Consider the following 24,028-nt stretch of genomic DNA (forward strand, 5'->3'; position numbering starts at 1 on the left):
CCACCCGCTCCCGCCCCCGGGTCCCCGGGGGTGCCGGGAACATCGCTCCCCGTCATTGGGGCAGGAGGCGGGGCCCGCGCCGTATAAGAAGGGACCGAGCGGGCGTTTCACTCCCAGGTCCTGAGACGCCTTGTCCCATCCCCGCCTCCTACCGCCGCTCACGGCGTGACCCGAGCCCGGATCGGCCCCCTCGGGGAGGCGGCGGCGGGGCAGCAGCGGCAGCGCCGGTGCCACCGAGCGGCAGCAGCAGCGGCAGCGGTGTGAGCAGAGCCAGCAGCGGCAGCAGCAGCAGGAGCAGCCCCGCTCCCACCTGCCCGTGCCAGAGGCTGGAGCTGCGCCCGTGGCGGAGGAGCCGCGTTTGGTGCCCGCGCACCGGAGTCCCCGCGCCGCGGCCGTGCGGCGCCGCGTCCCGCTCGCCCATGAGCGCCGCCGCTCTCTACAGCCTGGACTCCCCGGCATGCTATAAGAGCTGGTGCCTGGAGCCCGCCAACTTCTACGACGCCAAGGTGGGCAGCGGCGGCGGGCCGGGTCCCGCCTGCAAGCCGGGCGCCCGCGGCGGCTGCGGGATGAGCGGCGAGGAGGCGGGCGGCGGCCTGGGCGGCAGCGGCACCAACCTGGCGGAGCTGAGCGCCGCCGCCCCGGCCATGTACGAGGACGAGAGCGCCATCGACTTCAGCTCCTACATTGACTCCATGTCCGCCGTGCCCAACCTGGAGCTCTGCAACGACGAGCTCTTCGCCGACCTCTTCAACAGCAACCACAAGCCCGAGCGGGGCGGGGAATACGGCGAGTACTTGCCACCGGGCGGCGGCGCCGGCCGCGACCCCGCCAAGGACCTCGGAGCTGCCATGACCACCCTGCTGGGCTCCGAGCCCCGCACCGCCTCCTCCTCCTCCTCCTCCTCTTCCTCCTCCTCCTTCTCCTCCCGCGGCGCTCTGAAGCAGGAGCCGGACTGGAGCGACAGCGACCTCTCCTCCTCGCTGCTGCCCTCGCAGATCGCCACCTGCGCGCAGACCATCATGAACCTGAGCGGGCAGCCCACGCCGCCCACGTCCCCCGAGCCGCCGGGCAGCAGCTCCCCGTCCAGCTGCAGCACCCGCTCGCCGGGCCCCGGCGCCGCCGCCGCCGCCGTGCCCGGGCCCGCGCAGGGCGTTCCGCAGCCCATTGCCGCCGCTGCCGCCGGCGGGGGCAAGGAGCGCGGCGGCAAGAAGTGCGTGGACAGGTTTAGCCCCGAGTACCGGCAGCGCCGGGAGCGCAACAACATCGCCGTGCGCAAGAGCCGCGACAAGGCGAAGCGGCGCAACCAGGAGATGCAGCAGAAGCTGCTGGAGCTTTCGGCCGAGAACGAGAAGCTGCACAAGAAGATCGAGCAGCTCACCCGGGACTTGACCAGCCTCCGGCACTTCTTCAAGCAGCTGCCCAGCGCTTCTTTCCTGCAGCCCGGCTCGGGCACCGACTGCCGGTAACCGGGGGGGAGCGGGACGGAGAGACGGACTCCGGGAGACGGTGGATAAATACCTCAGAGGGCCGGGCCGAGCCCCGCCGGGCCGTGCCGTGCCGGGCCGTGGCGCCCCGGGCCGGGCCGGGCGCGGCAGGAGGCGCGGAGCCGCGGCGGGACCTGCCGGCCAGCGGCCGCGCTCGGGATGCGGCAGCGACGTGGAGCGATGCCTGGGTCTTTCACCACGAAACTTGCGAAAAAGGGAAAAAAAGCTAAATATATTATTTTTTTTTCTTCTCTCCCCTTAAATTATTTTTGTAATGGTAGTTTTCGTCTTTTCTACATTTTACTCATACCGATGCAGCTATGGTACATCTGTTAAAGTGATTCAAAATCCCATGTATTTTAGACAGTAGAATGGAAAAAAGACTGAGCATGCTCAACCTTTTATATCAATTTTTACAGCATTTCTAAGAATAAAGAAAAGCATTTTAAATCCACCCTGCTCTCATTTGCTCTGTGTCGTGACACAAGGGGCTGGCGGCGGGGAAAGCTGTGCTGGCCGGGAGGGGGCTGAACGCGGGCGGGGAACACGGAGAGCGGGTCCCAGGGGCCGAGAGGGGAGCTGAGGGCAAGCGAGGGGCGCTGCGTTACTTCCCAAAGCATCCAGAGAGCGATGCAGGGGTGGGAACAGCCGTGAGACCCCTCCTCGCTCGGCGCGGTGCCTGCGGGGCCGGCTCCCCCCGGAGCGCACCGCTGAGCCCGAGTGCTGAGTCAGGGCTTGCCGTGCGCTGGTGGGTCCGAGCAGCTGCACATCAAGGGAGACTGCTCTGTGAGCAGGACTCTGCCAGAAATACCGTACTCTATATCTTAAAAAAAAAAAAAAAAGTGCATAGGACTAGAAGAACACCATTAAAAGAATGCCACTAGTTAAAATTCCCGTTAAAAAAACTTCCGAGAGGTTTCCATTCTCGATAATGCAGAGTTGCACCTACACTGCCATGTTCCATAGCAGGGACCAGAGCTCACCTCTGCAGTGAGTCTCAGAGATGTCCATGCACCCTCAGGCTTCAGCCCACTGCAGGAGCTGGGCACTTTCACTGATCCTGGCTAGTGAAAGTGAGAGTGGGCAACTGCTGCTCATCACGGAGCCAGTGGTCACAGACTTTCCCTGATCCCTGCTAGTGACAGAGGCAAGGCAACGCTGCTGCTCATGGCTGAGAGAGTGAACAGATCACAGAAGGTCGGGCAACTTGTCTAAATTTCAGTAGCGCAGTGTTAGAGCATCTACAGCATCTCTGGGGCTGAAAAATAGCCTGACACAACAAGCACCTCCAGTTTTCTCAGACTCAAGTCTTAAATGGTTTTGAAGGGGCAACCCCAGTCTCACATAGAGATCTCTACAGGAATGGGCTGTCATCTCCTTTTTCCTTACAGGGAGGCAGGCAAGAGGCTGAAATGTTTGGAGGGGGTGGGGGAAAAAAGGGGAATTCAAAAGCTGGGTCATTCCTTTAGTAATTGTGACATCCATAAGACTTTTCACTATTGGCCTGAGCCACAGAAATTACCAGGGTGGCAAGTTTGCTGCTCCTTCTCTGCTGGTTAGTCACACACGAGACCTGCACTAAAACCTCCTCTAAGCTGTAAGGGGCTTTTAAACACTGTGAAAGAGTAAGTGAGTAAAAAAATCACACAGTGTCTAATTCTTATATTAATTCTTGCAATGCACACGGAGGGAGATTCTGGCATTTATCTGATCTGTAGCCTCCCCAGCCTGGGTGGGGGTTGTTGTGTGGCTTACAACGCAGTTTGCTGCTTGCCCATAAAAGAAGCTGCAGTGAAACACTTGCTTTGTGGGAAGCTACAGATAACACACAACTTCTCTGCTGAGAGACCAATTAGCTGTAAAACATTAACTTCATATGTGTTCAAATCTCTGTCTTTATAACAACTATTGCAAAGTGTTAACTCAGAATTGACAAACCACGCAGCGTTCTGCAGCAGGTCTGGGATGCACTGATAAAACTCAGCTTAAACCAAATGCCACAACAAGGTATTTATTTCAAAAATATCAGTACAATTTTTTCCAGTGACACATAATAAATACAGTATTATTAAAAATAAACCACAAACATTCAAAACTTAAAGAAAAAGATGTTTTACATTACATAACAGCAAACACGACAAAGAACTGTATTCTTAGATTCTGCAATGATCAGAAAATAAAAAATTCAGAAAGTTGAACGATATATAGATTTTTTTCAGTGTTAGCACAATGTGCTTTATAAATCACAGTTTTAATAAACTATCTTAATGCTTATCACCCTTGCATTATACATTATCTGTGGCACTAGTTAACAGATAATCACATTACAAAGTCCACAGATACCATAATAGCTGACTAGAGTTCAACTCTGTCTTGCTGCTGCAGCTTCCAGAAGAACAATTTCCTCCAGCACAACGCAGTTGGGGTGGCTGGTTATGGAGAGGACGTAGCAGCTCAATAACCCCACCTCCTTTCCCAGCACGCTCTGCACCTCGTAAGTCTGCAGGAATAAAAGCATGGTGAGTAAAACAAACAGAGCTGGACGTTCTGTTCTAGGCAGCATTCAGCTGGGAAGATGCAGCATGCAGGATCCTCTTCCAACAGACAATTTTTTTAAAGGACTCGGAAAGTGCATTAGAACTAATGGAAAGAATGAATATATTAGATTTTCAGTAATTAGATCACACTCCTGTCTCAGCTGCTGCCCTACCAGGCTTTAAAAATGAGCTGTTTCAAAAAGAAAAAAGTTACTGTGACTTTGAACTCAGTTTTGCTAAGAATAACCTATACATGCTCCCTTTACCTCCCTTTCTGACACTTGCAGGAGTTCATGCCTGCTGGCAATGTCTACATACATTGATTAGCTGTGCTAACTTACCCACTAAAGGAAAAAAAACCATTTTGTAACCCTTCTTACTCTCCTTCCTCTCCCCCCTTTTAACTTTTTGCTGTTCATGCATTACCACCAGCAGCACCAACACAGTCCCTCGTGTTTAATGATCCAACCAATTTCACCCAGGAGTTGTGCCTGAGTGAATTTGCAGAGGCTGTGCCCTGCGTGGAGGAGAGGGATGCAAGGCTGGCATGGCTGCACCAAGGGCAGCAGCACGTTAACACAAGACCTGGTAACACTCACAGCTGATATTTCACTTGAGAGGGTGTCTCAGGTTCACATCCATTTCTGACCCTAACAGGCCTTGCCTATGACAACTGTGCCCCTCCTTCATCTGCACTGTGCTTCTGTACAGGTATGTGATACCCATGGTGTTGCCTGGTTCAAGGTATAAACAATCTTTTTTATTTTTTTTTCCCTGGATTATTTTTCCCCCAGACCGGTTCTGCAGTCCAGTTTGCAGTGCAGCTGCACAAACAACTCTCCTGGTGCAGCACAAGGGCCGCCACAAGGAGAAGAACAAGTAGCCAGGGCCAGTGACGGCTAAAACCAACCTCCCTGCCAAAAGAATTGGTTGCAAAGCTACACCCTTAGAAACTTTTGCAGCTCTGGCAAAAAAAAAAAAAAGCCACCTCAAGTGGTTTTTCTTTTGACTAATCTTTATCCCTCTGTTTCAGCTGGGGAAGAAAAAAAATCTGAGTTGCCAGACTTCTAAATACTGGCTGAATATACACTGAAACGTGAAAAAGAGGTTCTTTGAATTCTAATAACTCAAAAAAGAACTATGTTTTGCCAGTCTGTAACCAAACCAGAGACATCCTGTAAAACTCAGCAAGACTTAACTGCTATTAAAGGAGCAAACACGTTTTGGAAATTTCTTGTATCGCTTTGCTTAAATGAAATATACACCCTCCACCAGCATAAGAAAAGTAATTTATTATTTCAGAGTAACTCTCCATTTTAAATATTACCCACAAATCCCACTAAAAGCATGGAGCATGTAATAGGAAAATGCTGGAAAACTTGTAAGACAGGGAAAGCAAACCGACTCCAGTGCATATCACCTAACTGAAGATATTTAACTGGGATGATTAAACAAGACAACAAACCAACCTTTGCTCCCGTTCACGTGCAAGGGAGAGGGAAAATCTTGGAATCCTAATTGGACTTAATGACTTTGTGAAGGCTGCAGAGCATCCAGCAGCCAATGCCAGCCAGGCACCTAACTGGGTGTCTCCCTCACCCACGGTAAATCTGGGTCACTGTGCCAAGTGTCAGGGTTCTTCTGATAGCTCAGATTAAAGGAGTAAATACTTGGCGATTACATAAACTGTACTTTAGCCCACGGATCTCCGTGGCTCCTGTGTGCTTCATTCATACAATTATCAAGTAATATCCTTCATGCATTTTTCAAATTCTTCTCCTATTTCCACCTGCCAGTACTCTCAGTGTTGTGCTGGTACAAAGTGGCTGTGGTTTACAGGATTTAGAAGACCAGACCCAAAAGGTGGGATGCTTGGGGGCGTATCTTTGCTGTCTTTGGATCCTCAGCCAGAGAATGGAGTCAAGCCCAGCACTGCCTGTGGCAGCTCTGAGTGCTGTTTGCAAGCTGCTCTGCAGATCCACAGCTGAGCTGAAGCCACACAGCCCATCTGCTGCATCCCCTTATGAAAAGGAGGGTGTGAGTCTGATGAGATAGCAGGGCATCAGCAGCTGGAAGGAGGGATTGCCAAAGGGCACAGCCCACAAAGTCACAGCCTGGACATGGGGAAAAAAATCCTTTCACTTGTAGTGAAATCTCCTACCACTCCTAGTGCAGTTCTGAAGTGAACTGCCTGGAAAGTCAGAATCTCCACCACTGGAGATTTTCAAGACCCTGCCACCACAAGTCATGGCTGACCTGCCATACCTGACATTGGTACTCTGCATTAAGTTCTGTAGTTTAACATCCTTTGGTGAGCATTCATTATACCTACCCCATCCTCACTGGCAGAGGACATCAGGAGAGAGGAGATTGTCTTTTGCAACAGCTGGAATGAGAAAATTCACAAGTTTTGTTCATGGCAAAAATCTCACATGTGCAAAAACATTCTGTTTGCAGTCACATAGAACAAACATTTATCATTTTAACATCAAACAGTTTCATTTCTCTGGCCAAGAAAGCAGAGGAGAGGTGACACAAAGATGTTCAGAATGGAAGTCTAAAATACACATTCCTTTTAGACTGTGTAGACTGAGGTTTCCAAAGGCCCAGCCTAACAAATCCCTTCATCTGGGCCATAGAACCATTTGCAAACCTCAGGGTGAACTCAATGACTGCATTATTTGAGCAAGACCTGGGAACTGGGTTCTTAGCCCAATGAAACACAAATTTAGTATTAGATTAAATTATGGGATAGTCTTACATATTTAAATTTGTCTTCTGACAGAGCTGTTCATAGAAGTGTGGTTTAGGACACCTATGTGTCTGCACATCTGGTCTCACTGCACCTGACACACCAGCCCTTATTTCATGCCATACCTTCACTTTTACTGTACTTTGAGATCGGGATGGACAGCTCAAGAAGACTTCCAGCTGCATTTTCAGAACTGGTGTTGTGACAACTTCAGAGCACTGGTTGCAATATAGCAATTCTCTGAAACACACAAAATAATGATGGGAAAACATAGAGAAACAAACAAGCTATCAGTCATAAATAAAAAGAAATAAAACCCCAATTAGTGTATTCCCTAAAATACTTTGCTGGTAGACTTTTAGTAGCAAAGCCTGGTAGAGATTCAGTTGATAATAGAAAATAGAACTCTTCTGTTGGCAGTAACTCTCCTGGAGGACCTAAACTTTTCTGGCAAAAGGATCTTCCTTTTATAATTTCTGGCAGCATGGAGAGAGGTTGCCATTTATAGTCACCCTGCTTAAGCAAATATTAATTTCATAACCTCCTAAAAGTTATGGCAAAAGAAAATCTGTAGTATAGATTTGGCTGAAGTGATTTATTGACTTAGGCCCTTGTTCAGCAAACGTTCAATGTTTTCAGTGCACTCTTAAGTCATGCACAGAGTTAAGCTCAGCTATAAGCACTTGTTGGAAGCACTTCTTAAACAAATATTGATACTTCATTTGTTCTCCAAATGAAGCAAAAGTGTCCTTCACAGGTGAGATACTTTTTTAATTGGACTACACTACCATGTGAACACAGACACATCCTTATTTTTTACATGACAGTATAATACAGGACACCTGGTTTTGATTTTCAGCCTTTTTTGGTACAACAAAGCATAAATGGCAAATCTTCTCATATTTAGGAAAATATCTATTTCAATAAGAACAACACAACTTCTTACAATTTTTATAAGATTTTTCAGATTTTTCAGTAGACTGACCTTCCTTCCTTCCTTCCTTCCTTCCTTCCTTCCTTCCTTCCTTCCTTCCTTCCTTCCTTCCTTCCTTCCTTCCTTCCTTCCTTCCTTTCCTTCCTTCCTTCCTTCCTTCCTTCCTTCCTTCCTTCCTTCCTTCCTTCCTTCCTTCCTTCCTTCCTTCCTTCCTTCCTCTCCTTCCTTCTTCTCCTTCCTTCCTTCCTCTCCCTCCATCGCTCCCTTCCACATTCTGTCTGCTCTTATCCCCTGGGCTTTTATTCCACCAGGAATCTCACACTCTGCAAGCACAAGCTGCCTAGGCAGCTGCAGGGGAGGCTTTCCAAAATTATGTCAGTCAGTGTGACACAGGTTCATCATTTCAGGTGGCAACAGGTCCTGTAGGATCAGTCCTCACATTCAGGACAAGCGTACTGCCAGAATTATTCAACATCCTTTTTAGAAAGGTGACTAATTTAATAGGTCTGAAAAGCAACTCTTTAATATTTAGATAAATTGTAGCAGAGATCACAGTCCAGTATAAAAATGAGGTGAATTGAGGATACACAGATTAACAAGGCAAGACACACAAACACATGTACCTGCTTCTAAAGGAACTTAAAATCAGACCTGTGGTTTATGGGCATATTTATTAAAAGCAGTATTACAATGCAGTGGGCTATGAAACCTTTATAAGCAAAATTGGTTTAAAAACCAAGTAATAACTGCAAAATCAAACTATTTCATATCTACTTGTATCTTTCTCCATATATTAATGTAACCTTGCAGGTTTTATCAGTTCATCAGCAATAAAAATACTATGTCTTAGCTCTAGGAAGGAGCAAAGTGCAGCCTGTGCCTGCAGGAATCATTGCATCACCCATTGCTGTTATGGCTACATCTACAAAACACCTGGAGTGCTCTGGAGCATGCTGACTCTCACCTGTCCTGGGGACACACTTCCAACTTTCCATTGCCACATCTGTTGCATGTAGGCCAGGAGAAAGCAGTGCTCTCATTAACTCCAACAACGGTACCTGCAGAACACGGAATTCTTACAAAATGCGAACGTTAAGCCAGCAAACACAGCCACTCTTGGCCTCACAGCAGGTTTGAACCTTTCTGACCCACAGCTTCAGACTTGTCAGAGCACGAATCAGCAACAGTCTCACTCCCTTTCTCCTTTGTCCCTCCAACAAGGGATGAAAGTACAGCAGAGTGTTACGTTCTAAAAATATCAGAAAGTAGATAATTGACAATTAACTCTCCAAACAGGCTTGGTTCTTTTGGTTTGGATTTTACTGCTTTTCTGATTTGCTTTTGCTTGATTGCTTTCTTTCTGGCCCTCTGATGTTTTCTTGGCAATAAACAGCTACAAAAATAATCAGATCTCAATACCAATTGATATTGGTATTTAGAAAATACAAACCAATAAGAAGCCCCAATCCCTTCTGAAAACAACAATGCAGATTAAATTCCACTAGCAATGGAGTTATTCTTCATTTATACAGATTTAACAGAGATTAGATCTGGCTCACAGTCTTAAGTGTGTGCGTAAGAAGGGAATGCCAAAGACACTTTGGACTAATAAAAAGGGCCTCGCTAGTTTTGGCAAGAAAAGATATATTCAGAATTTTATGAGAAGGCAATAAAGAGTGTATTATATTTTATGGTAACAATATGCTGAAATGATGAGCATTATTTATAGAGAAAAATATTCACCTGTAAGAATGAAATTGCACTGAAATAAAAGCTCACTAGTACAACAGAACTACAGACTTAAAAATCCAGCCTCTGTTGAGCAAGAATCTCACAGTTCTATACCACATTCAATAGAAGAAAGCCTTGGAGACTATGGAGCATTTACAGTGTCTGGACTGTAAGACAGGGTGTTAATCCCTTGCTTTTCTGGTTCTCCTGGGACAAGGAGGGAGCTACACCTAAACAACAAAACTGTAATTTTCTTTGGGAATTCAAAGGACAGTGAGTCTGAAGATCTGAAAAGTTGCTTCCCAAATACAACATTTATAACCCAATTTCTAAGTGTCCAACAAAACATCAGGCATTTCTCTGACAGAATAAGATATTCTATTTAGCCACGTGGAATCTTAGAGGAATAATTTTGATTCTCCAGTGTTCATCATAAAGTGGGAGTTTCCATGGGTATGTTTCCCTTTGAATGATGTGAATGCTGAACGGAGTTAAAGCCACTTGGTGGATTTAGCATGACTGGATCCACTTGACTGGCTGGTCACCAGTGGTGCTCCCGAAGGCTCAGTAATGGGGCCAGTCCTGTTTAATATTCTAATCAATAATCTGGATCAAGTCCACCCTCAGTGAGTTTGCAGATGACAGCAAACAGACAGATGGGTGGGAGTGCTGATCTGCTGGAGGGCAGGGAGGTTCTGCATGGGGATCTGGACAGGCTGGATCAATGGCCTCAGGCCAATGGTGTGAGTGTGAGGTTCAACAAGGCCAGGTGCCAGGTCCTGTGCCTGGGTCACAACGACCCCAGGCAGTGCCACAGGCTGGGGCAAGAGTGGCTGGAAAGTGACCCAGTGGAAAAGGAGCTGGGGATGGTGGTCAACAGCCAGCAGGACATGAGCTGGTGTGTGCCCAGGTGGCCAGGGGCATCCTGGCCTGGATCAGCAATAGAGTGGCCAGCAGGACTAAGGATGGGATCATTGCTGTGCTCAGCACTGCTGAGGCTGCACCTCAAGTCCAGTTCTGGGCCCCCACTCCACAAAAGACCCTGAGGTGCTAGAGTGGCCCAGAGAAGGGCAATGGAGCTGATGAGGAGGAGGTGGAGGTCTTCAGCCTGGAGAAAAGGAGGCTCAGGGTGAACCTTCTTGTTCTCTACAGCTGCCTGGAAAGAGTTTGGAACCAGGCAGGGGTTGACCTCTTCTCCCAGGTTACAAGTGACAGCATGAGAGGAAATGGCCTAACATTATGCCAAGAGAGGTTTACATTGGATATTAGGAAGACTTTCTTCACTGAAAGGATGGTCAAGCATTTGAACAGCTGCCAGAAAAGTGGTGAAGTCCCCAGCCCTGGAGGTACTTATATGACATGCAGATGTGGCACTTGGGGACGTGGTTTAGTGACGGACTTGGCAGTGCTGGTTTTGATTTTGGTTAATGGTTTGACTGGATGATCTTAAAGATCCCTTTCATCCTAAATGACTCTGTTATTTTATCATTCTTGTTCACCAAAAAGCTACCAATTAGCTTGCTGAGTATGTTTCCTTCTTCATAAAATAATAATTTAAAAACCAAAACAAATCCTCTTTCTCTCTAAGCCTTTTCACTTTCTCCCAGTTGTGTGCCATATTCCAGCTGCAAGATGCCCGTGCAAGTACATTTGAAGAAAATCAATCAGGATCATAGTGATGAGATTATGTCTAGTGGAGAAGATTATTTTGATGATAATGTAGAGTTCCCTTGAGAAAACCAGCAGACATCACTGAAGTCAGACCAACTCAAAGCAGCAACAGGCGTAGTAATCTAGTGACAGTCTTGTGCACCCTATAAAGCGATTTCTCAAGTTTAGGATGCTGAACTACTGCACATCTTTTTAAAGACACTAGATTTTGCTTGACATACACAAACCTTTTGGATATTTTCCCAAGATCCTTCTTTCAAATGAAAATGCACATGGCCAAAATTCGATTTTTATCTCTAGTCTATTTTTAAGGGTTGTGGCTGGCACCATTAAGAAGAGAGTGACATTGTCAATCTCTTGGAGACTGACATCGAAGGGACAATGCCTGGAAAAGCAGGTCTGCCATGTGGGATGCAAAGGAACACTTTGGTTGAAACAATTAAAACATGGAGGTGTTGTTTTGGATTTCTTTCCCCCCATTAATCAGTTAGCCTGATTAATGAGACAGAAAATGCAAAAATTCAATCAAAAAAGGAAACATAGGTAAACTGACTGACCCCATTTTAGTCCCACTATTAAGTGGAAAACTGAAAAAAACCCACACGCCTGAGTAAGGGCTTAAATATGAAAATATCCAACGTCAAAATTCAATCACTGTTGGTGAGTCACATACTAGACAAATAGCATTAATCAAGTAATATGCCCACATATCACATGTGGTATAGACTAAGTAGAATTTACTCAAAGCATGATTAAGAGGAAAAACAGTTCTGTGCCGTATGAACTGCCAACACTTAAATCATCCTGACTGCTACTATACAGCAAAAAGAGGTTATAAATTACCTTGTAATGCATAGGGATAAGAAATAAACTATTAATCCTAAGATCACAGGTGAAAACCACAGATTCATCTTGCAATGAAGAATAAAGTTTTCATTAGAAAGGCAACCACAGATTTTTACTGATCTGTTGAAGAGCAACACAGTCCATTATCCCAGAGCTGGTATGACTGGACCTCCCTGAAACAAGAATTTCTGACAAACTCATTGCATCTGCTTGGACTCGAACATTTTCTGTTTTGATGGGGAAGCAACCTCTGAAGAACATCCAGTCCAGAGCTGTACCAGGTTGGTCAGGGCCCAGCTTTAAGCAGGAGCTTGGACTGGCAGAACTTCAGATGTTCCTTCCAAAGGAGCAGGAAGGCACACTCCTTCAGGAAGGGGTAGACAAAGCCTTTTCAGCCTCTTTGCTAGGTGGGAGGATGCCAGTGTGCAGCACACATAGGTAACCAAAAGAAATGAGGGGATGAGCAAAGAAAAAGAATGAATGAGGCAAGAACTGCTTCTCATTGAAAGCCAGACTAACAACTCTCTCACTTAGTAGATAAGAGACAGTGACTGAATTTTAGAGATGATACATCTCCCTCCATGCATTGTTCCACCAAAAGTATATTCTCCACCAACAAAGTAGGGTCAATGCTATTAGTTTCATTAGTTCAGCAGAAAGACGTAGGCACTAACTGAAACCCAAAACAGTGAATGTTGAATCTCTTGAATGCTATTAAAATACTTCAGTGCACACAAAAGTGAGAGTTTTCATCTATATATTGCTGGAGCATAAGTATAAAGAAGATATTTTATATTCTATGTTGGTATTCAGGTGTGAGAACATACTGATAACAGCTATCCTGCACAAATTCCAGATTAAACAAGACAAGGTTGTAGGATTAATTTCTCCTTTTGTCATTCTTCTATCTGTAATACAGGACAGGCAAAGCATGACATCTCCATTTGTGTAAAGTAAGCACTTGTTTACACAACAGATCACAAAGGTGTTCTTTCTTTGCTCTGCTGGAAAAAGAAAGGACAGAGAGATGGTTTCCTTTATCCTCCTATGAACAGTGTCAACAAGAAAAAGGAAAACAGGCACTTCTCATAATCACAAAATTAACAGCAGAGAAGTGACAGTTCCTAACTACTGGAGAGGTGAAAAAAAAAGGCAAAAAGCATTTCACACTCAGAGACAGAAATATCTTTCAAGTAGCTGTATCAATGCAAGATGTACATAACAGCCATGGCTTTGAGTGAAGTGCCTCTGGTTGTGCTTGGTTTTCATTATGCACTGTTCAACATTGTCACTGCAAGGTGCTCAGTAATTAATCACAGAAGCATTGCTAAGCTGTGGCTCTACCATAGCAGCAGGTATGTTTAGTAAAGGCTTTGCTTAGTTTTAAACTGCCTTCTCAGTCTATTTTACTGTAACTGAAGAATGAATTTGAAAACCATTATTTGTTGTAATTTTAAAGTTAATTTCAAATGCTCTGGTGAATACTTGAAGGTATTTTCTACAAGGGCTACTGGAATAATACAAGTTAAATTAAGGAAGGAAATAGCCTTGAAGACTTGTTGGGCTTTTAAGGACTTTTTCTCATAGGCACTGCACAGCTGGGAGGTTTAAGAAGCTGTCTGGACAAAGCTTTATAAAATACACAGTAGAGAAAGTTTCTGCATTATTTGGAAACACTAGAAAATCTGTAGTAAGAAATGTTTCTGCATGGTTAGTGGTAAGACCAAGATATGGTCAAACCAAATCTTAGACAAAGCTATGATCCAAATTGGCTGGTGAGCAAATACTGGCCACATTATGCTAAATTACTATGGTAAAATAATAAATTGTCCTACTGCAGCAAAGCTCCAGGGAAATCAGTCACTAACCCTTCCATTCAAGATCTGGGTAACATGTCTTACCCATCTGCCTAAAAAATATTGGTATAATTCATTGTTGCCAACATCAACAAGGCTGGTGTGAACAGAATGCTCCTGAAAGAAGACAGTGAAGGAAGGAATATAATGAAACAGATTGTACATTAAACATTTATTCTGGGGTATGAGTGAGTGGGAGCAGAACTTGGCCAGCAAAAGGCAAACAGAGCCCACAATGAAGCATAAAATCTTAAATATTCTAATGACCCACAGCAATGCCATGCTTTTTTTATCCCTCCACGCTGTTTGTGCAAGAAATCAATATAAAGACACAAAAGATTAAAGTGAGCACAAATAATTAACAGCATTCATTTCAGCAAGGCCATACAAACCTCTGAGAGCACAAATGGAGCTGGCCTGTGTGGTAGAATCCAGCTCATCGAGTCTGACAGGGCCAGTCAGCTCACTGAGGTCAGCACCGGCAGCCGAGCACAAAAGAGGCTTTTGTAACAGGAGAACAGTACGTTCAACACAAATAATCCTACCTGCCAAAAAAGACATTTCAGCTCAGTACAGTAACAAGGAAAAAGGTGACCACGTTAATTGTCACGGCCAATAAAGACAACGACCTCTGCCAGCTACCAAACAGATGAATAGACTCCATCAGGTTTTCTCAATGACAAAATATTTTGCTTTCAGCGATACACGCACCGTGCTCTCGTTACACTTCGCGACTCCCAGGGAGAAAAAGAAATCTGAATTTGAAGAAGAAGAAATTTAAAAATCTGAACATGCCAGAAGAGAGTCTGACGCCACCCTGACTGCATCTCATCTCACTCCTGGCAAACAGGTTTCAGGCTTTTCCTTGGTAATGAGCTTGGGCACCCCTTCAGGTGGTCCTACTTTGCTTCAGAGATTACAAAGAGTAGGTGCATGCCATGCTTCATTCTCCAGAGCAGAGATTTTTGCTTCAGGACACACAGCCTTTTGCACAGCTTTGTACTTTCAATTCACTTACACTCTGGAAGTGACTGAAGGTGTGAGATGTGAGCCAGCCCTGCCATCACCATACAGAACCAAACTTGAACCTCAAAAAAGAGTGAGTAGAAGTGAAAGTAAAGGGAACAACCATAATTTCATTATCTGTATGGGAGCAAAGGCTCACAGCTAAGATGGTGTAGGAGAGCCTGTAAAATATCTCAATCTAGGGACATGCAGATTTCCTAATATATTTGAGCCTTCTGTCAGCTCACAAATTTGATTTTCACTGGTCACCAGATTCAACAGTCATCAGAGAAGACTGACAGCAATACTGGTGGGCATACAACAACATCACTGAATTTCTCATTCACTTTCCAAATCAAGCCAAAAATACAGAAAAAGAAACCTTACAAGAAAATTTAAATTACAAACTCTTTCAAATTTCTCATCCCAAACTTGCAAAGTCTCATCTTCATCTGGTAATGACAGTGACCTCTCTGGAGGTCACATATTGAGGTGTCAGAGATAAGGGTGCTGTTTCTGTGGGACCCCAACTGCTTCCAAACCACGTGCAAAGCTCACCGTTTCCCCAGAGAGCATCCTTGAAGAAGACAAGTTGTGAGCCAGCACTGAGGGCTTCCATGATTTCCATGCTGAGAACACACGACGCAGTGACTGACACAGCAACAACTTTTGGAATCCCATGAGCCACATTTTGCAGTGTGGAGTCAGTCACAAACAACAGCATTTCCCTTTGATCTATGGGAACACTGTGTTTTGTCTGTGATTAGGAAAAAAAATACACAAATTGGATTGCAATTGTTAATTTTTTTAGTAGAAGAAAAGACTAAACATCTTCATATTAAAATGACTCATAAAACTGAGAGAAATTATTACAGTTAGGGCTTGTATAGGATAATGAGTCAAAGGTTTACTAGAATTTTTTTGGTATTCCTTACTTCAGATACAAACCTTAAAATCTCTACCTTAAATTAACTTTCTGAGGATGACTCTCTGGACTCTTGGCTCTACTTCAGTCAACCCTCATGCTTTATGATCATTTTCTTGGACTGTACATGGGATTTGAAAATATATTTCCTAAAAAATATGCTATATATATGGTATACATTAAAAAAAATTGATGGTTTTTAATAAGACTTACATAATTTTTGTCTTAAAAACAATGGGGAAAGAACATTTCTACTACTAATATTATTCCTCTGTAGGCACATTTTCTAGGTACTGTCATTAGATTCCAAAGCATAACCAAGATGCAAAGTGGAGGTTTTTCTTTCAGTTGAACAAATATCCCTAAATATTAAAAAATACATAAAGTTAAGGAAGTAGATAACTTCTAAGTAAGACATATATGAATCTGCAATGACAGTGTAAGTTTTCTGCCCCAGACAGGTATAAAAAATATCATATCAAAGCATATTTCATATTTGCCAGTGCAAAGAACTTGCAAATTTTCGGATTCTAACATTTTAAAATATCTAAGATTAAACAACTTAATCAATTTTAAATGTTTTTGTTCCTCTTCTTAATCAGTCCTCTGATCAAAAATTAATGCCTAAACTTTATTTAATTGAAAATGAAATACTATAATGCCTGGAAAAACATGTAGCATTATATTCTTAGAGCTGCATGTCTGTGGCAGAAGGTAACACAACAAAACCCCCAGTATTTTGTCTTTGGTTGAATTATAACTTTGAAACCATCAGCCACACTGAACCTGGCTTCCTGTCCATGCTCACACTCTTAGAGCAAATGAGGTAATTGTAAATAGTGACTGGAAAAACTCACTGTTCAGATGTCACAGTCATGCCTTAATACAGCATATGCTGCCTCTTGCACTGATGTTGTTGTTTTGCCTAGTAACTGCATACATTTGGGCACCTCCTCTGCATAGATACCATTAGGACAGCTACAGAGAAAGAATTTTTACATCTGCCCCTTGAGAATTACTAACACATTAAAAGCTCTCTTTCAGGAAAATCATCCAAGAAGTAAATAATAATAAAAGCAAAAATCACAAGTTAGTATAAAATCATCATCTTGCTATGTGTGACAATTTGTTCTGAACAGAGAGGAGGACACAACAGACAAATAGCAGCAGGATTGAGTTATAAGGAAGGACAGCTCCTTAACCACAGATGGAATATATTTCCTCATGTTCCTTCTGAACCACAGTTCGGATTCTAACTAATAAAAAAAGCGTATTTCCATTCCTCCTTCACACAAATTAAGTCATATTAATTTAAGTATTTAATACTGTAGCTACAGAGAGTAAATACTGTTTTTTAAGGTACATCTGAATTAGCTCACATATCAGATTATTCAATAATAAATCTGCAAAACAAACCAAATCATTGTCCCTTCTTCACTTATTACAACTTGGTGATTTTGCATGTGAAGGGTACATCCTCTTGGCAAAGGCAGCTGAAGGTAACAAGCTGCTGTTCTTGATCTTCTGGGAGGACCAGGCAAGCGATACACTAGCAGCAGGTAAATACCTTTACATTCCTCGAGCAGTTAAACGTAAGGAGAATATCTTCTATCGCTTTTCCATCATTACTTTAAAAAATTATGAGCACTCCTGTTGTTCACTCATAAAAATTTAGTACTTATAAAATTTAGTTCAGTAAGTGAATAGCCATTAAAAAAAGAACTATTAAACATCCTAGGAGCAAGACAAAAAAGCACAGGATTTTTTTCTGCTACTCAATATTCCATTCTTCAAAATCACATCTGTTCCTGCATGCTTCGTCTTTTCTCTGATTCAGCGATGAAGTGCTTTTACATAAGAATACTGATAACATGCATCAGAATTTCAGATGGAGACATTCCTGAATTCAAAAATGTTTGGCTAGGATGCCCCTACTCTGCAATTTTATTTCATTTTTCACTAGAAGAGGTTTCTTGAAAATAGGAATTTACGCACGTATGTGTTCATCTTTCTGCTGGCACACTAAAGATCCCATCCAGCTAGCCCTAATTCCATGTTTGCAAATGCTCTGTCACATTCTCAATTAGCACGGAGAAAACACAAGAGATACTCCTCATCTCAGTAGTTAAAAGTACTCCCTGCCTAAAAATTAAATCATAATTCATTGGCTTTTGAAGCAAAAGGGCAAGACCTAAATTAAATTTATGTCTCAAACTTGTGGGAAGCATCTCCAGCTATTTTGCTGGCCGTTCTGGAATTTCTTTGTCTTTGGTTCATATGCTTTGATTCACACTTTGTTTCTTGTGGAGCTGATGGACAATTGCAAATTATTCTCTGCTAGAATTCAGTGCTGGCTGTACTGAGGAAAAAATAAATAAATCAGCAACAAAAAAATTCCTTTAACTACTAAGGGAGCTAGCAGCAATTTGAAAGAACATCCTAGCATCATTCAGAAACAAATAAAACATAATTGTAAGCTTTCCGGCACAGTATGGATAGCAGATGTATTTACCTAAGAGTTCCTCCCTTTTACTACTTACTGGACCATAAAAGCCAAATTTGCCTGAGGGGCTTCTATGGAAGTCAGGGAAAATCACCCACACATTTGCATGAAAAGAGCAAAACTGTACTTTTATATAACCATCATCTGTTCCACTCTATCCCCCAACACCCAACTGACTGGGAGCTTCTTGCTACGTTCCTAAGGATAGCATTCAGCCATAAACTGAGCCTCAGCTAACTTCCTGTGAGCTCTCTCTCCAGAGTGCAGTATCACCTCTGGTTAGATAGCAATTTATTCAGGAATAATTAACTTTCTAGACTGAGTGGCATTGAAACTGGTGAGGCAGTTCATTTTACCTTTCACAAGCATTTTAGACACGATCATAATTCTGCCCATACAGCTCTTGAAGATAATCCTGGCATAGGAGTTACCCCTACACAAGATGAATCTTCTCCACATACACGATGCTGATTTTATGTTGAATTCATTGCTAAATAAAAAGATTACCTGCAGCCTTCGATAGAGCACTTGGGCCCAGAAGCTACACCGCTCATTGCAACCATCAATCTGAAAAGAGCACAAAAATAGGGAATGAGACAACTGTGATACCAGAAATCCAGCGGTAAAAAGTATTTGTTATCTGATTTGTAAAGCAGATTACCCGAAGAATTTCCTTTAGACCATGAACAGCTGGTGGCTGGTACAAATTAGAAATCTGTTCTTCCTCATCCACTTCCACATGTATTTCACCAGACTGAACAGTAAGAATGTAACAGAAGCTGGGAGGAGGAAGATTAGTTGTCATCTATTAAAAAATAAGAAAAAGAAATGTGACCATAAAAAAGGCACTTTAATTTAGCCAGTCAAGTTTTACAATAATAGGCAAGATGAACAAAACAATTTACATCTTAAGATGGATGGGGAAACAAAATTATATGGTTAATAACAAGGACTCTGATGTAGAAGATGAGTTAATAAACCAACAGTCACAAGTAATAAGCGAAATCAGCTTGTGTGTATAATTCTTTCCATAATCTAACATTGACCCTCATCACAAAAACAACTCGTAACTTGGCCCACTTGGCAAACACTGTGACTATTTCAAGGTGTTTTTTCTTGTTTTGTGTATCTTTATTACGTGGTAGGAGTGCGTCAATTACTTCTTTTTTTTCTTTTTTTTTTTCTTTTTTTTTTTCTTTTTTTTTTTCAACATCCATAGCTTTTCTGAGATTTGGGGACTTTTGCATGTGGGTGGGTTTTTGTGATAGTAAACAGCTGCCGAACTTTTAAAGCTGCCAAATTAAATCCAGGACAGCACGAGGAGGAGATAATGAAGAACAGGAATGCAAGAGCTGCAAGAACTGCTCTCTTTGTGCCATGCCAGATTTTCCTTTTCCCCTTAAAAAGTACCATGACGTAACAACTTTATCAATCACCACTCAGAGAGGTCCCAAGCTGGAAAGACTTCTCAGAAAAGAAAAGACAATGCTAGAAGATAATTTTTATTGCAAATATGGTAAAATACTCTTTCAGCAATGTTTGTTGTTAATAAAACATTTAATTTAATAGAAGAAATATGAATATATTAAAGACAGTTGCTCACCCATTAAAAAGAATCTGCATAAAGAAAAACAAAAGCAAAGGAAGCTGATACCCAAAATCTGTTTGCCTCTGGCAGCAATAAAGAAGGTATTTGAATGTACATGCAGCTCAAAAGAAATCCATTTCACAGGTCCCTTCCCAACAACATTATCATCATGCTGGCAATATTATTTATGTACTGATGTATAAAACTTCTTTCACAAAACTGTGCAGCTTTCTTGATACTGTTTGTATGAAGAAAAATGTATCTCAACTGAAAGAACTCCACCCAGCCAAAAACCTGGAGCATCAGAATGCAAGTTGTGGCTCTGTGTGGAATTAATTTCTGTTTCAAACCGACGGCAGAAGTGTAAATTACACGATTATGGCAAGTTTCCTCCATTTTAAAATTGCTAATAAAACAGAAAAAAATGAAGAAATAGCAACAGTCATAACAACACTAAATGACATTTAAGAGTTTTGCCTCAGCATAGATATTCCCATTTTTGTTGCCTACATAATTTTAATGCACAAACCCATCCATTCCTCTGAGACTTCCAAAATATTTCGATGAAAGAAAGAGTCAAAGAGAGCACAGCTATTTCACTCAGTTTCAGTCTCAATATTATTTTTGACTGAGGTCTGATCTTTTTGTTCTTCAATATAAATCCCTGGACAATGCAAAGACCAAGCTACATTGCAAAGGAAAGATTCTTGGACTTTAGAAATAGCTAGTAATATCCATCTTCAATATTCCCTGGTTTTGAAACTTGTTTATTTCCAACTCTTTCTTTTTTTTTTTCCCATATTGACTCCTTTGGTCTAAAACCAATTTTTACTACCACTAACTTCTTCCCAAAGAACAGTCCATACAAGAACATCAAGAAAGCCCAAGCTCTTGGCTACCCAGAAACTTCCCCAAGGGTTTTGTATTACCAAAATCATTTGATGTGACAGAACACCTTTTCTAAGACAAAAGCTAATTGAAGTAAAATCACAGATGTGATTTCAGCTTTGCAAATATATAACAACATACTTTAAATCTATTTCTATACACTCTCACTCCCTAAAATCACAGGAACATTCAATTATCTCTAGTAATTACTTTTATGTTTATCTTTCTGACCTCACATGAAACAGAGACACCCTAACTAGTAAGAGACCTGATTCCAGCAGTCACTCTGTCTTCACTGAGTGAAGAAGTTAATCTTCAGAAAAGTGCTTTCAAACCTAAGGCTTAAAAGTGTTTTTAAAGAATGATTTTAACAACCTTGTATATAGATTTCTCAGCAGGCTCCATGATACCTAGTACCTCTTTACTCCTGCAAGGAGAAGAGAGGAAGAATTTGTCTGGACATCTTACCATTCTAGCTCTAGAGGATTAATAAGGGGCTAATCGCATCATTTTGGAAAGATGCTGCTAATCCAGAGGGCTTCAGGTTAGCCTGGGAGGTTGTCAGAATCAATAAAACAAAACATGGTAGGTAAAAAGAGGGAGAGAGTATTGACACCCAAAGTAAACACGATTATACCACCACCAAAAATACTAGCTGTGAGTGAAAAAAATTCATATCCATAATAAAAAAACTTACCATTTCAGAGTCTTGACTTTGTCCAGGAACTTTCACAGGCACTACTGGAGGCCACAGACTGTCTATCAGACTAAACAGTCCTAATGCCCTTCAAAGAGACCAATAAAATCAGGTTTAAAATGTTTTCCAGTGCCACACATTATATTAAAAAAATTCATTAAGAAATGTCATCTAAACCATTGCATGATTATGAAAACAATTTAAAATCATATTTGTTTTCTGGAAGCTGGTTTTGATTTGGTCTAGTTCAATTTCCATGGCTTCTGCTGCCAGGTGGAGAGGGAGGCAAGGGATGCATCACATCCAGTGACAAGCAAGTCATGTTTAATCCTTTGCCACAAACAGCTTGCTAAATGACAGAATTCAGGGGAACTGGGGTAAATTGTCGTTTGGGAAGAACACAGGTATCAGCACAACTTCTTTTAAAATTAGCTTTTAGCTATTGAACTGTTAAAAAGTTTTGCCTCTAACATTTTCATTTCTGCTGGGGTGTTTCTGGGGGGTTGCTCTGTGTGTGTGCTTTTTGCTGGGTTTTTTGTTGTTGACAGCTGATTGTAACTGCTTTCAGGAAAGCCAGCAATTATCAGATACAGAGAAACAACAGGCAAGATTTTGTTAAGTACCATGTGCAGAGAACATTCTCCTTCATACACAGCTCAGTTATGGTTTGTATTTATAAATTTTGCAAGTTTCACACTTTTGATTTAAAAAACAAACATAAATTTAATAGTCCATCACATTAAGGTAAGATGCTGACCACTCTTTGGCAAACCAAGCTGTACTTTGCAGCAGTTCAGTGGCTGCCTTGTGAGTTGATGGAAGATCTTTGCTGGACAGACAGGAGTAGCTGAGGGAGAGGAAATATCAACAGATAGCTAACTTGAAGAGAAATACATTTCTGAGTTAAAGCCCTGAGTTATCTTGTCCCAGTTCTCTGTTCTGTGAGTTGAAGCACAGAGATCTGGATTTTAACCCCCCACTGCCTCCAAGTTGTCTGTTCCTCCAATTACCAAAACCACTATTTCTGAAACAACTCTAAAAAATGAAGTCCAAAACTTGTTAAAAGTAATATTAGCTTCTAACCCAACTGTTTAGAAGGAAACCACATACCCTGTTTACAGGGCTGAAGCACGTTGCAATATGCTGCTTCTCTTCAAGGGGTCATGGAAACTTTCCTTTTAAAGTTCTACTTTTAGCTCACTTCTGCTTGAACTTATTTATTTCTGCATTTCCTTAGTCCTTCTCTGGATCCTTAGATTTTGGGTGTCTACTGTGAGCTTCTCAGCATGTTTTTTTCACTGCCTGTGATTCACTGTTAACAGTGATGCCTTTGCAAGAAGTTTTATGTCTGTAAATGTCAGGGGAAATATTTAGGAATACAACTTGAGGCTCACAATTCAGATAACAAGCCGGCAGACTGAAAAGACATTGGTACCTGTAGTTGTGTTCTCCACATGAATGAAAATACTAGAGACACAAAATGCTGCTTTTTTACAGAACTGGACTTCCTGACTTACAAAGCATCATCCCCAAGTCTGTGAAAGGAGAGAGATTGGGGAGTTTTGGTGTTTGGAGGTTTTTTAATTGTAGTTTGGGGTTTTTGTTTGGTTTTGTTTTTTAACAGTGAAGTCATTACAGCACACAGAGCAATATTCCCTAGGTATTAAAGATACCTTACAGCAAACTGACCACTTCCTGAATCCTTGACTGGGGCAGGATTTTCTGGTTTGTATTGTACAGAATGATATCTGACACAAGGAAGGTCAATGCCCAGAGGAACCAACTGGTCTTGCTAACTGGGAGATGGAAAAGGAGAGCTACAAAACAAGAGCAGAGCCTCCTGTCCAGCTCAGGCAATTCCACAAATAGCCTTCCTCACGCAATCCACAGCACAAGGTCAGAGCACAGATAGGAACACACCACAAACTGTGCACAGAGACTGCACATTTATCAACTTAGAGCAACTAAGCCATGTCGTTTGTTGCATGTTCACATCTCCACCCAGATTGATCCCTCATTTGCATTGAAATTGTTCACAAAGGACATGAAGCCGTCCTTTCTTCTTTAGCTCACTCCTAACTTGCCATCCTGTGCCAGAATATCTAACACATGTGGTACATTTCCTTCTATTCTTTGTGCCCTTTTGGAGAAGGCCATCTACTGCTTGAACCAGGAGCACTCAATTAACAGTAAAAGGCAGGATTTGTTTGCAAGCAGGCAGAGGATCAGTGCTGGGTGGGGCAAGCCCCCTGAACATCTTGGCCCCACCATTTCTTTGACACCAGTCAGGCCAAGGGCAGAGACAAACCAAAGGATTAGCAAGTTCCAAATCACATCCTGCTGTGATCCTTGCTGTGAGCTGGGATGTTCTCTCCAGGCACTCTCACTCCATCAGTCCCTGTCCCTGGTGGGGAGCTCCCTGGCTGCTCCACCCACTTATACACCTACAGGAGAGTTAACTCCTCTTTACACTTAGGGGCTTCAACTCAGCAAAAGGGAGAATGAAGTGGGGCCACTCACAGTGGAGAAATGACAAAGACATTGTGTCCTCCTCTGCAGAAGATCATTATCCTCACAGAAAGAATAAAATTAATTCCCTTCACTGGCCAAG

General features: G+C 42.6%; 2 protein-coding genes across 2 annotated transcripts in view; one reads left to right on the plus strand and one right to left on the minus strand.

The window, feature by feature from the left end:
* Positions 1-419: 419 nt before the first annotated feature.
* CEBPD (CCAAT enhancer binding protein delta) lies at positions 420-1,533 on the plus strand. The gene has a single exon (XM_054285139.1). The coding sequence runs from the start codon at positions 420-422 to the stop codon at positions 1,464-1,466; it is 1,047 nt and encodes a 348-aa protein (XP_054141114.1). The 3' UTR covers positions 1,467-1,533.
* A 1,996-nt stretch (positions 1,534-3,529) lies between these two features.
* SPIDR (scaffold protein involved in DNA repair) overlaps positions 3,530-24,028 on the minus strand; it is a 195,816-nt gene continuing 175,317 nt past the window's right edge. Inside the window, exons 12-20 of the mRNA XM_054284814.1 lie at positions 21,418-21,505; positions 18,906-19,049; positions 18,752-18,811; positions 15,375-15,573; positions 14,204-14,356; positions 8,672-8,765; positions 6,899-7,013; positions 6,354-6,407; positions 3,530-3,984 (exon numbers count right to left, since the gene is read on the minus strand). Of these exons, the coding sequence (XP_054140789.1) occupies positions 3,847-3,984; positions 6,354-6,407; positions 6,899-7,013; positions 8,672-8,765; positions 14,204-14,356; positions 15,375-15,573; positions 18,752-18,811; positions 18,906-19,049; positions 21,418-21,505 (1,045 nt within the window). The 3' untranslated portion in view covers positions 3,530-3,846. The remainder of the gene's footprint in view (positions 3,985-6,353; positions 6,408-6,898; positions 7,014-8,671; positions 8,766-14,203; positions 14,357-15,374; positions 15,574-18,751; positions 18,812-18,905; positions 19,050-21,417; positions 21,506-24,028) is intronic.

This window comes from Melozone crissalis, unplaced genomic scaffold (genome assembly GCF_028551555.1).
Source record: "Melozone crissalis strain CALT ecotype California unplaced genomic scaffold, PUWL_Pcris_2 ptg000042l_1, whole genome shotgun sequence".
Lineage (NCBI taxonomy): Eukaryota > Metazoa > Chordata > Aves > Passeriformes > Passerellidae > Melozone > Melozone crissalis.

Coding starts and splice junctions, on each gene's coding strand:
- CEBPD (XM_054285139.1), top strand. CDS start 420: ATGAGCGCCGCCGCTCTCTACAGCCTGGACTCCCCGGCATGCTATAAG.